The following is a 14072-nucleotide window of genomic DNA, read 5'->3' as shown; positions in this document are numbered from 1 at the left end:
TTATGTATGTGTTGCTGAAAATGGAAATGGAAGCGATCAAGCTGCTACAATCATCGAAATCGAACGTAAGGATTCGAGTTTTTTTTTTCTTATTTTTTCGCTATTTTTAACATATCTCAATTCAAATCAATTCCAAGCACTCGATAAGGAAAATAGTAATAATATTTCATAAGAAACGTAATGTAAAGTATTTTGAACTAATGATTTTTTTGAATTGTAGGTCGAGAAGCTCCAATTGTCGAGCTTCATCCAAAAGAACCACAAGTTCTCAGAGTTGGCGAATCAACGAGATTCGCTTGTCGCGTTACTGCAGGAATTCCATATCCAACAGTCACATGGAAACGTGTTGATGGAAGACCTCTTCCTGCTAAAGCTGAACAAGACTATCCGGGAGTCATTACTTTCCATTCAGTTGGATTATCGGATGCAGGAACATACGAATGCGTTGCTGTCAATGAAGCTGGCACGGTATCTCTCTCATCAACATTGGAAGTTCAAGAACCTCCAACTGCAATGTTTATTCCTGACGATCCATATGTCTTTGTTCGCGAAGGTCATAGCATTGAAATTGTTTGTCAAGCAACAGGTTTCCCAACACCAAATGTCGTAATTAAAGCACCAAAAGAACAAAATTTGGTTAGCCATTCTCCTGCATTTGAGAGGTAAGAAGTAACAGAAAGCTTAATGTAACAAGAGTGTTAATTTTTTTTTTATGTTTTTCAGAACTGCTTTGGGAACTGCGAGAATCAAGATCACATTAGCAGAAAAGAGTCATGATGGTGTCTATGAATGCGAAGCAACGAATTCAGCAGGAAAAGATATTAAATACACAAGAGTTCAAGTTGGAAGAGGAGATCAACGTAAGTTCATTTAAAATTAAAATTTAAAGTTAAAACTAAATTTTTGTGGATATTTTGAATTTTTCACAATCAGTTGTTTAATATAATCTAAAAAATCTTTCATTTTAAATGTTTTTTTTTTCATATTTTTAGCTCCAGATCCAGAAGACGAATATACTCATAGACCATATCCTCCGCCAGATAATCGTGTTACTGAAAGACCTGGACATATAAAATCCAGATATCCAGCTCATTTGAATACGCGATCTCTTTTGACTTGCAATGTTGAAGGTAAGTTCAATATGAGAAATTTTCATATTTTATTTTTGAGAAAATTAAAACAATGATACTTTTTCAAAAAATACTTTTTTATAAAGCAATAAATTAATGGAATTTTCGCAATGATTTAAAAAATAATAAAAAAATAATAATATTTAAAATAAAATACTTTCTAATAGGTTCTGAAGTACATACTGAATGGCGACGAGCTGATGGATATCCATTACCACACTCTTCTCAACAATACAGCGGAAATCTCATAATTGAAGATACTCAATACGATGCTGCTGGACTTTACGAATGTGTTGGAAGAACAGGAGGAAGCGAACCATTTGTTTTACAACAAGTTGAACTTGTTGTTATTGCTTTGCCTCGAATTACTTTTAGTCCTCCAATGCCGATGAATGTACGAGCTGGAGAAAATGTTGTTATCCATTGTAACGCAACTGGCGAGCAACCAATTACCGTTACTTGGCATCCTGAAGGCGGCGGTTATTTGCCAAATGCAGTTCGTGCGAGCGGAAATTATTTGCAATTCCATAGTATTACGCCCGCAGACGCAGGACGTTATTATTGTACAGCAATGAATGTACATGGAAACACAACTAAATTAGCAGAAGTCATCGTAAATCGTAAGATCTCAATTGCAATGAATTATCATTATTATTATTTGTTTCATTTATTATTGAATTAGGCGTAGACACTCACGAGCATGTTCGTCCCGGAAGAGTTCAAGAAGTCAACGAAGGAGATACAATATCCTTAGATTGTCTTTTGCCAAATGACATTTTAGTCCCGGGTGTACGAGTAAGTTCAAAAATTAAATTTTTCATAAACACATTTTTCATTTGTTTATATTTTTTTCGATGTTTAGTTTGAATGGCATCGCGTTGCACAAGAAATGCCTCGAACTGCTCGTTATAACGACAATAAACTAATTTTGTCAGATGTCTCCGAATACGATGCAGGTCGTTACGAATGTCGCATGATTTATTCAAATGGTCAAGTGACAAGAAATCATGTTGAACTCAAGATTAAGCGTAAGTACAGCAACTTTCGTGCCGCAAGACCTCAATATTCCCGGTGGCGGAACAATTTTTAACTCACAAAAACACAACACCCGACATAAACACTTCCTATAAATATATACTCAAAAACAAAAAGGAAGCACATTTATCATGACTATGAAGTTAAAAAAAAAATTAATAATATTGGATATAAGAATCAAAATTTACACGTTACTAATCCGAAATATGTTTCCCAAATATTTGATGCAGATGATCATAAAACATAGAAAACCTCTAATATTTTTTTTTAACATACTGCCTTTTTGTCCTAAGTAGTCAAATGAATATACTCAAAACATTTTATGGTTATCTCATCAAATATCAGTTTTACATTTAATTTAGAACATAAACATATTGTACATAAAAACACAAAATTTCACCTTTTCCTTTTCCCATTTTGAATTGAAATATTGAAACTTTTCTCAGATTTTTTTTTGGAAATTTTTTGTAAAATTTATTGGAAAATTTAATTAAAATAAGATTTAGGCTTTTTTTTTTTGATAAAAAATTATTTTTATATTACTGCATGAAAATTAAAATTTTTTTATTTGAAGTAATTTTTGAATATTTTGCTTTTACTTTATGTTACAATTTTGAAAGAAAATGCATTTTAACAATAAAAGTGGATTGTTTTACCATATATATTTTTGAGTATTTTTGTAGCTTTTCTGTAAAAAAAAAATAATACTTCAACAGTATATTTTTTGCTTAAATTTTCCCCCAGCAAGTTTACCTAAAAGACATTAGTTTGTTTCCCAAAGAAAAATAAAAGACCAAACTTTTGAATCAAAATTTTATTTACTACTTTAAGATTTTTTATTCTATTTGTTAGTGAGTTACAACATGTTCAATCATTTTAGAGTACTTATCGAATTTCAAACCACAAACAAAACAATCGTAATTTGATTTTGTCCATGTTTCAACTTTTGTCGCAGGATCTTGATCTCCGGAAGCTTTAACGATTTCATTATGTTTTTTAGTTCCAAAATGTTTTCGAAGATTTGGCTTATTCTTAAAACTTTTATTACAAGCAATGCATATGAACTCTTTTTCGTCATATCTATCCATCTCAATTTCAAAAGGCTTTTTATTGTCTTTTTCAATAAATTCAAGAATATCTTGAAATGCTTCTTCGTCAATGTATTGTGCAAATTGGTTTACATTAGTGTTTGTTTCACAGTTGCTTGACAAATAAAGTAATTCAGAAGAATTAAGTATCGTGTCAATTGGAGTCTGAAATTCTTGTGAATAGTCATAATAAAGCTCGCTAACAAATGAACTACTGAAATAATTCTCCATTTTGATTTTTTATAATAATGTTGTTACTTCGAGTTTTAATTTTATAATGAATTGTAAAATGATCTGAACAGCATATTTATTTTAAGAAAAGGTCTTAAACATGACTCACAAAGGTCTTTTAATGATTTTGTAGGAAAACTAACTATGTCTAATATAACATCCCCGCACTTTTACCTTGTAAAACTTTATTCCAGCAACACACACAAAGTTACATTTAGTGCTTTTAATTATTTTTTTATTTGAGCTTTTATTATAAGTAAAAGTAAGCTGTAATGCTAAATTTTGCACAATAATATTAGCTTCTATTTTTCCATTATTTTGACCTTATATCATTTTTCAATTGAATTCGTTTTCATAATTTGGGATTAACTTTGTAAATAAAATTCATCTATATTCGAATTCATTTGAAAAGATCAAAATTTTTGTTCTGTTGCCCTATTTGATAAAGTATAAAGGGTCTCATCACTTTTATTTTATGTTATTATTATTACATAATATATTGTGATTCATAAAAACAACTTGATTATCAACAAAAAAAAACATGTGAATGTCCGAAAATAGGATATGAGATAGTAACTATTGTTTGTACACATGTTGACTATGTTTGTGTACCTCGAGATGTTTTATGTGAAAGCCTTTGCTCTGGATATAAGCAATGTGTAGGACAAAGTGACGAAGAAGTTTGCAAATCTACGGAGATGAGGACCAAAAAGGAAACTCAAAAAATTCATCGAAGACCGACAAAATTCCCGTTTATGCTGAAAGATAACTTAATTGGTTTGTTTTTTATTAGATTTTATTTTCTTTTACTTTTAGTTAAATTTAGTTACACGTTCGTATATATTACAAAAAATGTTCAGTTTTTGATTTTATTTTATGTGAATATAAAAAATTTTCTCTAATTTAATCGCCTGTTGATCAAAAATGGATTTGCACCTTTTTATGCGTATCAAAAAAAAGTCTGGCAAATATATACTCAAAATTTTAAGATTATTTTGGCAAATAATTGAATCTGAAATTAGTATTTTCGATTTAACTTCAATATTTGCAAGACATTTGTCTAAAAAATTTATGTTTGTTTTTGTAATAAATCGAGTTTTATCATCATATTATTGTTAATAATTAATTCATTAATTGTAGAGATTTATTTCATATTGATTTAGTCGTAGTCACACATTATAGACAAACATATTTTTTGTATTTTTTTTACATTGAAAAAAGGCTTTTAATAATATTATTATTATTTAATAGTCGAAAATTTAATGAGGCTTTTAAACAATTACACGAAATATTTTTAATAACATTATATGGGTGTAACATTTACACACAAGATACTTATAAATATTTTGATTTTTGTTCAAATCATGATAAAAAGGTCACAAAACACACATTTTACACACAAAGGGTACGTAAAACTCATAATTATTAACTCTTAATAAAAACATAGTCTACTTAGTCATGAATGTTATCTCAAAAAATATTACGAAATAAAATCAATTATTTCAATTTTTAGAACAGAACAAAAAGATCTATCCTCTTTGCAAGCTGAAGCGCTTTTTAGCATGGAGATGCAGTTAATTTTTCATTTTATTCAATAACTATATTTTTATAAGTATAATTTATGCATGATATTCTAATTTATTTGCATCGCATGAAGTTTTATTTAATTTTTCACTAACTTATGGTTTAAGAGAGTTTGTTAACAAAGTTTTAAAAGTTTCAATAACTTATTTGTTAGAGTGACAATCGTATGTTATAAAAATTCTAATTTATTTTATGTTTTGTTCTAAATATAGATCGCGATCATTTGCCAACGCTAAGTTTGTCACCCCCAAGATCATATTTGAAGGTTGGCGACTCAGTAGTAGTTGATTGCGAATCATCCGAAGGCCCTGAAGTACAAATCCAATGGGAAAAGAGTGGATCAAGACCATTACCATCAAACGTAAGATATTTTTTTTAGAAAAAAAAAAATGTTCAAAATTTATTAAATTGAAAATTTTGTATTTAGTTCCATCAAAGCGGAAATCGTTTGATTATCAATGATGCCAAAGAACGTGATGCAGGACGTTATTCATGTATTGGATATACACAACAAAATCATCGTTATGTCTCTGAGTATGAGCTTATTGTAACGCCAATTGCTGAAATTGTCACAAGCAATTTCCCAAAAGTTGAATACGCTGAAGTTGGTGCATCTTTGGATCTTCATTGCAATTCAAATAGTTATCCCGCAACATATCTATGGACCCGTCAACATGGTTCATTCCAAGCTGATCAAAATGTCAATTCAAATACCTTGAGTTTGAATGATGTTCAAGCTTCTGATGCAGGAACATACATTTGCACAGTACGTCATAATGAACAACGCATCGATAATCCAACAATATTGGTTGTAACAGGCGCTATTCCTTTCTTCCCGCAATCGCCAAACAGTTATATGGCATTCAACAAAATCGATAAGGCTTATGCACGTTTCAACTTTGAAGTTACGTTCAAACCAGAACAAAATGATGGTTTGATTCTTTACAATGGAGCTCGTCGATCGGATGGCGATTACATTGCTTTGTCGTTGCGCGATGGGTATGTTCAATTCAAATACAAATTCGGTGTGAATCAAGGATCAGTTGAATCAGCACAACCATTACAAGAACACAAATGGGCTACTGTCAAAGTTAATCGCCAACGTCAAAATGGATTCATGATTGTTGATGATCAAGCGCCCGTTTCGTTCTCTAATTCTCGCTTCTATGGATTGAATTTGGAAGATAATCTTTATCTTGGAGGGGTCCCGAGCTTTGATGTCGTTCCAAAAGATGCTGTTCACGAAAAACGAGGATTTGTTGGATGTATCAGTCGATTGTCTATAAATGAACGTGAAATACAACTAAATCAAGAAGCTATTAAGACAGAAGGAACAACTGCATGCGAACCTTGTGCAAATGAACCTTGCAAACATGCCGGAGTTTGTTTAGAAACTCAAACAAAGAGCGGTTACACATGTGTTTGTCAAGAAGGTTACACAGGAAGAAATTGTCAAGTTGAAGGAAGCCATTGTACACCCGATGTCTGCAATACAGGAAGATGTTTGGATACAGATGATGGAATCTCATGTTTCTGCCCATTGAACCGAACAGGCGATAGATGTCAATATCGTGAACATTACGATAGCGACACTTTGTCGTTCAAGGATGGAAGTTATGCAACTTATGAGTAAGTTTAACATAATTTATTACAAGATTGTATAAATTACTATCTTCAAGCATTTCATAAAATGACTTAAAACTTAAATTAACGAAACTTTAAAAATTTAACTTAAGATGTCATAAGCTTAAAATTAGCTTGACATATTTTCGAAAAGTTTCAATTTTTAGTTTTCGAATGCATAATGATGTTAAAATGATTTTTAAAAAACATATTTATATTTTAAATGAAAATTTATACTTTTTCGAAATTTTCTTATTTAAAACATTCTTTATAATTCGTTTTTGTTTTAATTTTTGTTAAAAATATATTATTTACATTATATTTAAAAATAATACGTAAATTTTGGATATTTTTATAATGAATATTTTTAATTTTTTTTTTCAAGTCGTCTCCAATCAAAGAAAACCCTCAAATTCAAGATTCGACCAAACAGTATTAACGATTCTGTCTTAATCTACACTGCTGAATCTGAAAAGGCTTATGGAGATTACTTTGCTGTTGTCATCAAGGATCGTCATATTGAACTTCGTTATTCGGTAGGCGGAAGTAAGTTCATGCAAATATTTTTTTTTTTTTTGGAAACATTGCTCTTAATCTGTTTGGTTTTTAGAAATAACTCCAGTTGTTATAAGATCTGATGCGCCAATAAAACCAAACGAATGGACTGAAATTTCTGTAGGTCGAACAAAGAATGGCGTTGGATTCTTACAAGTAGGCAATGGAGCAGAAAAAACAGAACCAAGATTAAGCGCTCGTGCTCAAAGCATCTTCCTAAAAATTCCTCTTTATGTTGGCGGTTATGATAAGCGTATCTTACTAAATCAAGGCGTTGAAGTATCTCGAGGATTCGACGGATGCATAACTGGAGTGAGAAATTTTTAGATTTTTTCATTATATCACTCATTTAAATTTGTTGTTCTTTTATAGCTCGAAATAGCTGGAAGACCCGTTAACATGATCGCTGAAATGCGAGATGCTGCTAATGTTGAAAATTGTGGATATGCAATGTCACACAACTCTGAGAATGAAATTGATAATGACATTCAATCGGGCACTTGTCATCCGGGATATATTGGAGCTAATTGCGAAACTTTATACGATGCATGTCTTGCTCTTGAGCCCTGTGAAAATGGCGGAACTTGTCAATCGATGAAGAATGGAGAATACAAATGCTTGTGTCCTTATCCATCAAGCGGAGTTAATTGTGAAAACACGATTACCCTCTTGTTCGACACACATTACAAAGACAACAGCTATTTGGAAGTTAACCGCTCCATTTTGTCTCCGAAAGTCGATTTGAATGAAACAGGAATTGCCATTCTCTTTTCCACAAAGAAATCAGATGGTCTTCTCTTTTGGCAAGGACAACCAAAAGGAACTCCGTTTGAGGGACAAGATTTCCTCGCTGTTGCTATTGTTGATGGCTTGATTGAATTCAGTTTCAGATTAAATGAAGAAGAATCGTTGTTAAAGAACACTTACACGAAAGTTAATGATGGCAGTCGACACATTGTAATCATTAAGCAAGAAGAAACGAGATTTAGCTTGGAAGTCGATAGTTTTGTTCAACATGGAGAAACGAGACCAACGGGCAAAACAACGATTCATTTACCGGGCAATGTATTGATTGGTAAGAAAATTTTGAAAAATACATCTTTTTATGGACAGTTGATTTATCATTTTCATTTTCAGGAGGAGCCCCTGATATTAATAGTTTTACAGGAAACAGATATACTCAAAACTTTAACGGATGCATTCACATTATGGAAACAACAGCTGGTACTCCAATCAACTTAACAGAAGCTGCTGTAAGCGGTGTGAATATCGATACGTGCCCCAGGTGAGAATTCAACGCAAAACTATCATCATTTACTAACAAATCTAACTAACAACGCTTTACTTTACACGCTGCTCAGTACTTTTCCATCATCGTCTTTAGTTTGTTGCGATTTATATCCTTACGATGTTGACGATGACGATCTTTTTCGATATGATCCTGAACGTTTTGACCCTATTGGGCATGCTCCTCCTGTGCATATAATGTATCCAAAGCCTGCCAGTTGCGCAATTTCTCACAATAATAACCAAAAAACCTTTTTTATAGCTCTAACATTGACTTTAAGCATATCTTTAACTCGCCTTGTTGACACATTTAGAATATTTAATGACAATTTTATTACCAATGTTCGGTAAAACTTAAAGATTCGTTATGAAATATTGTTATGTTACTTTCGTTGTGTTAACTAATTTTATAGCTAGGTCAATTAATAACAATCATCTAACATAATATTGAAGAAAATGTTATGGTATTCAATTTGTATATTAAACTTTGCTAAAGACGAACACAATATAGGAAAAGAAAAGTCGAATCATCGAAACAGATATCATCGAACTCTTTTCTAACATTATCTGTAAATAACTAATCATCATAATTTTTGTTATAAGTTTTTTTTTTGTTATTTTTTTTTAAATAATTTTTTATGATTTTTTTTCGTTTTTCAGCGATGAAACAAACACGTTGAGTGGACCGGAAGATTACGATGAACCATTAGTCGTTTAAATTTTCATTTTTATCCAATTCAAATACAGACTTTCAAAGAAATATCTGTTATCTTGAATGTTCAAACTATTCTCTACTTATTTTTTTTAACAAATTCTCTATTTTAGCAATTAAGTCCTTATGTTAGCTTTAGTTGTTTAACCATACACAAAAATACGATCAAATATTGATTATTATTGTGCCAAAATGTAAAAAAAAATCTTTTAGGTTTATAACCTTTTTTTTGTTATTCACTGCCCGAGTAAACGTTTTCTTTCGAATTTTCATGCTGCCGAAATTTGACGTAATGTATTTTTTTAATTTGAAATCGTGTTTTTCAATACATAGTGCCATTTTTCGTTTTTTTAAATTATTTTTACGTCTTTTTATATTTAAATTTAAATACATTCATAGAAATTACCGTGAGCCATATCATCATAATTCATAGTTATTACGGAAAACATATTGCTTCTAAACAAACGTGAAATAAAAGTGGAAAATCTACGCAAATTAATTTTAGGATATATAGAAAGAAAAGTGTTACATAAGAAACTAAGGTCGATGATTTTGTACATTTTGAGATAAACATAATATTTAAAGAGTAGAAACTTATTGCATTTCATAATTAATACTAAAAATATTCGCGTGAATCAAATTCAATCTAAGGGAAGAACGTAAAAACTAATCCAACGCAAGTTATTTATAAGATATGAAAAAGAAAACTAACACAAGACAATAAAGAAAAATATGTAAAGAACTATTCGAACGGAATACCTACTTTACTATTAATGAAACAAGAAAGAAAATAATAAATGTTAAAGCTGAAATCTGTTGTTTTTTTAAAATGAAAACCAAGGCTTCAAATTTTGCTTTATATATAAATGGTAATAAAATTTTATTCATTTTCCTAAAATACTCGTAGCTAATCGTTCAAAGTCATCTAACGACATTTCATTCATCTTTTGGTCAAAATCTAACATGAATTCTTTTACAATTTTGTCGGTAACATCTTCTGAGTAAAACTTCTTCAGTTGTCTCGTCAAAACATCCTTCAGAGGATCGGGTTTTTTTATTACCAACATTAACTTTGACATGTCTTTGATTTTATAGAAGTCTAAAGTCTTGTCATCTAACAATGTTCGCCCGCTCGAAAGAACTTTTTGGAATTCAACCGGATATGATGGAGCTATACGATTAATTTCACGTTTTACGTCTATTATTAGTGCGTTTTCTGCTATCTGTAAATAGTAAAAAAAAAAACAATTTAAAAATCTCATAAGAAAAAGCACAAATGAAAATTGTTTACCTGAATTTCAAATTCACTCCCTTGTAATACTTTCACTATTAGTTTCATGTTTTTACGAATATTATTATAAGGTAGAAGGACACAAAAATTAATCTAAATTTATTGTATTTTTATCAATGTTCCACGATTCGAAAAGTTATTATTGAAATGTCAAATGTTTCTTTGAACCCAGAACACAAATTTATTTTGAACTCTTCGTTGAAACTAAAAAGTCTCGAAAAAATACTTCTAAATTTTGTTTAAAACAATTGATTATCTTTTTTCAAAGCTATATTTGAGTTAATGATAAATAATATAATACAAATGATCATTCTAAAGAATCAGATGTCAAAAATATAACTTTCCATTTATTTATGTATTCTGTATAGAGATTGCTCTACGTTCGAATACCTAAAAATAAATTGTAAACATTAGACTTCAATTGAACTGCGAAATAAATCAAATTGATAAAATCGAGAAATTTGGCTAAATTAATAATATTTCGATTAATTATGCAAATTTAAGAAAAAAAAAATCCATCGAAGATAAGACAAAATTACATGTAGATAAACGGAAGAGATGGAAAATCCGAATGAAAATGAGTGAGTAAATTTTTCAAAATAAAATGTCGGATCAAATAAAATTACCTTTTCGATTTATTCAGGAAAACCATTGAAACAAACGAAACGTGTGATAGCAAGTCGGTCAAAGCTGAAAAATCCGTTTCAATGGTTGTCGATAATGAAATGCCCGGAACTTCAAGCTCTTCAAATTGTCAAAATCCCAATGAAGATGAGGAAATGTCTTCGATTGCAACAACTTCAACAACAAACGAACCAACAGATACACTGCCAAAACGAAATGGCCTTGAGTTTGGAGGACAAAGTCAAGTGAGAAAGAAACGCTTCTCATCTAGAAATTATCGAAATCATTTTGAATCGAATGTCAATAAGGTAACGAAGCTTCTAAAAATCATAAGAATTTTAATTTAAAAAAAATTTTAGTCAAGCTCAAGTGACGACGAGGAAATGCCTGAGCTTGTTCATCCGGGAGGGCATAAACGTCAAAGAAGACACGAAGTAAGAACTATTGCGCCTCCTCCTCCTCCTGAATATCTTGAGGAATTAGCAGCTGCTGCAGATAATGATGAAGGAGAGGAAGGAAATACTGATCAAGATGATGTAAATGACGAAACAGCAAATAGTGATCTTTCTCTCGGAAGTTCATCATCATCTTCTGATCCGGAAATAGTGTATGTTTTCGCGAACATAATTTTTGTACATTAAATTACATTTTTTTTTGTATGCAGAACCTTTGACGAATCAAGTTCTGGCGATGAAGACATCGATGTTAGTTTCCTAAATATTGAACGACCAAAATGTTCATGGATTGCTTTGCGTGAATTGTTCTATCGCGAGCATGGATTAAGCGGAAAAGGGCGAAGAACTCTTGCTGGACGTGATCCTCAAATGTTTAAAACTCGTGTGATGGGTTCTTTAAACTTTGTTGAAAGATTGGAGTTGATGGCGAAACTCGATAAACATACTGGTTGTGTTAATGGCTTAAATTTCAGCCAAGATGGGCATTTGTTAGCTTCAGGCTCTGACGATTTAAATGTCGTTTTATGGAATTGGGCAAGCGGAACAGTTTCTCGTGTTTTTAGAAGCGGGCATCATCAAAATGTTTTTCAAACAAAATTTTATGGAAATGGCAATATTCAATTGATTACAACTGCACGCGATGGATGTAAGTTTTAACCAAACAAAAATAAAATTTTCCAAAAATTCTTCAGCTACACAATTCTATTTTAGACGTGCGAAATCACGATGTGCCTTCGAGCGGAGGAAAACCCTACTCTACAACTCTTTACAAACATTTGGGTCCCGTACATCGAGTTGCAACAGGACAAATGCATCCTTATGATGTTCTGACAGCGGGCGAAGATGGAAATGTGATTAACGTTGATATGCGTGAAAGAAAGAAAAATCGTTTAGTCAACGTCAAAAATGGAAAGCGTAAAATTATTCTTTATGGCGTGAGTGCAAGCCCTTTTCACAATGAATTTTGTGTCTATGGCCGAGATAAGTATGTTCGAGTTTACGATAGACGAAGCTGTAAGACTGTTTTAAAGAATTACTTCCCCGAAACATTGATCAAAGATGTGAGTTTTTTCGATGTTGAATAATTTATGTTAACATTTTCACATAAATTTTATTTTTTTTTTTAGAAAAAACCATGCGTACTAAGTGTTACATCAGCTGTATACAGTCACAATGGGAGTGAAATTATTGCGAGTTATGCTGATGAAGACATTTTCCTTTTCAACCGACGCGATGAGGAAGGACATTTCCAACAACGATACAAAGGTCATTTAAACTCACAAACAATTAAGAATGTCAATTTCTTCGGATCAGGTTCAGAATTCATCGTGAGCGGAAGCGATTGCGGAAACATCTTTTTTTGGGATAAGAAGACAACAAAAATTGTGCAATGGATGCGTGGCGATGAAAACGGTGCGGTAAATGTACTTGAGTGTCATCCCGAATTTCCGTTTTTAGCAACCAGCGGGATTGATTCGGATATTAAGATTTGGGCTCCAAGTAATGAAAACCCTCCGAATTTAAATGGGTTGGAAAAGTGTGTTCGAAAAAACATGCGAAATCGCAGCAAATGGTTAACAGGCGAAGATTTATTCGACGAAGACTTTTTGCGGCTAATAATGCAGCGTCGTTTACGAACATTTAGGGGCGTCGCAAGCGATTTGGGATTGTCGTCGGAAATGCAAGACGACAATGATGGCGAAGAACCTCCAATTGACTTAAACAGTGATTCGCAAAGCAATGAGACCTCGGATGATGATGAAACATATCCACGTGACACGTTTCCTTGTTCTCCAATGTAGTAATACTAAAAAAAACTTTTCCATTGAAAAGTCTTCATTACACTTTGAAAAGTGATATCTCCCAATTATTTGAATGAAGTAGTTTTAAAAAAAAATGCGTTTTGAAGTATGTAACTTTCTTTTTTTGAGAAATAAATTGAGTTTAAAGATGATTTGCTCACTTTTTAGAGAAGGCTTATTTTATTTAACATCAAATTTTTCAACAGTGCGAACTAATTAGGATTTTTTTTACTTGAGACTTGAAGGTTGAGGGATACGATATTTTGCCATTTCAACTTCAGCTTCATGGAAACTCATCGTGTTGTAATTGAAATATTCGGGTACTTTGTATTCTCCATCAGCTTTTGCGCCTGGACCTACGGGTCCTTTATTGGGTTCAACACAATTTGCTGATAAGCCTTTTACTGTATACATATGAGGAAAAAAATGAGGAAAATTTGTATTGTTATTGTTGACTAAATTTTGAATAATTTCAAATGTTACCATTTGCCAATGGATCTTTGGGCGTTTGAGCACTTGCAGGTGCATTAGGACGTTGTTTTGTGCAGAAAAATCTCAAATTTCTGCAGTTGCCTGATAGTAATTTCGTGAAATTCATCTTTAGACGATATTATACAATCGACAAAAAAAGAACTGAATTAGCGTTATCTATCAA

At 31.7% G+C, this 14072-nt stretch overlaps 4 protein-coding genes across 4 annotated transcripts; 2 read left to right on the top strand and 2 right to left on the bottom strand.

Annotated features, from left to right (window-relative positions):
• Window positions 1-4: 4 nt before the first annotated feature.
• LOC134837946 (basement membrane-specific heparan sulfate proteoglycan core protein-like) lies at window positions 5-10047 on the top strand (the record flags this gene model as incomplete). Its single annotated transcript, XM_063853342.1, has 15 exons — window positions 5-65; window positions 221-662; window positions 724-860; window positions 993-1130; window positions 1298-1750; window positions 1813-1925; window positions 1993-2158; window positions 4046-4261; window positions 5281-5429; window positions 5496-6697; window positions 7077-7237; window positions 7302-7558; window positions 7619-8321; window positions 8384-8531; window positions 9194-10047. Coding segments are annotated over 15 exons (4404 nt in total), but the record flags the coding sequence as incomplete, so codon positions are not given.
• An 82-nt stretch (window positions 10048-10129) lies between these two features.
• LOC134837945 (uncharacterized) lies at window positions 10130-10584 on the bottom strand. Its single transcript, XM_063853341.1, has 2 exons — window positions 10537-10584; window positions 10130-10468 (listed from the first exon to the last, which is right to left on the bottom strand). The coding sequence occupies exons 1-2, from the start codon at window positions 10582-10584 to the stop codon at window positions 10130-10132; spliced, it is 387 nt and encodes a 128-aa protein (XP_063709411.1).
• Window positions 10585-10942: 358 nt separating this feature from the next.
• On the top strand, window positions 10943-13562 carry LOC134827383 (DDB1- and CUL4-associated factor 8-like). Its single transcript, XM_063839991.1, has 6 exons — window positions 10943-11117; window positions 11180-11468; window positions 11520-11767; window positions 11825-12261; window positions 12327-12676; window positions 12743-13562. Exons 1-6 carry the CDS (start codon window positions 11095-11097, stop codon window positions 13415-13417), a joined length of 2022 nt encoding a protein of 673 aa, XP_063696061.1. The 5' UTR covers window positions 10943-11094; the 3' UTR covers window positions 13418-13562.
• A 7-nt stretch (window positions 13563-13569) lies between these two features.
• LOC134827396 (uncharacterized) lies at window positions 13570-14066 on the bottom strand. Its single transcript, XM_063840013.1, has 2 exons — window positions 13901-14066; window positions 13570-13821 (listed from the first exon to the last, which is right to left on the bottom strand). The coding sequence occupies exons 1-2, from the start codon at window positions 14013-14015 to the stop codon at window positions 13646-13648; spliced, it is 291 nt and encodes a 96-aa protein (XP_063696083.1). The 5' UTR covers window positions 14016-14066; the 3' UTR covers window positions 13570-13645.
• Window positions 14067-14072: the final 6 nt, after the last annotated feature.

Source organism: Culicoides brevitarsis, chromosome 1 (genome assembly GCF_036172545.1).
Source record: "Culicoides brevitarsis isolate CSIRO-B50_1 chromosome 1, AGI_CSIRO_Cbre_v1, whole genome shotgun sequence".
Classification (NCBI taxonomy): Eukaryota; Metazoa; Arthropoda; class Insecta; order Diptera; family Ceratopogonidae; genus Culicoides; species Culicoides brevitarsis.
Note: the sequence above shows the minus strand (reverse complement) of the source record. Positions and strands in the feature narration are given on the sequence as shown.

Coding starts and splice junctions, on each gene's coding strand:
- LOC134827396 (XM_063840013.1), bottom strand. CDS start 14,015: ATGAATTTCACGAAATTACTATCAGGCAACTGCAGAAATTTGAGATTT. Junction 13,822..13,900: donor CAAAGATCCATTGGCAAATG/GTAACATTTGAA, acceptor ATATGTATACAG/TAAAAGGCTTATCAGCAAAT.
- LOC134827383 (XM_063839991.1), top strand. CDS start 11,095: ATGGAAAATCCGAATGAAAATGA. Junction 11,469..11,519: donor TTGAATCGAATGTCAATAAG/GTAACGAAGCTT, acceptor AAAAAATTTTAG/TCAAGCTCAAGTGACGACGA. Junction 12,262..12,326: donor TACAACTGCACGCGATGGAT/GTAAGTTTTAAC, acceptor ATTCTATTTTAG/ACGTGCGAAATCACGATGTG.
- LOC134837945 (XM_063853341.1), bottom strand. CDS start 10,584: ATGAAACTAATAGTGAAAGTATTACAAGGGAGTGAATTTGAAATTCAG. Junction 10,469..10,536: donor GGAGTGAATTTGAAATTCAG/GTAAACAATTTT, acceptor TACTATTTACAG/ATAGCAGAAAACGCACTAAT.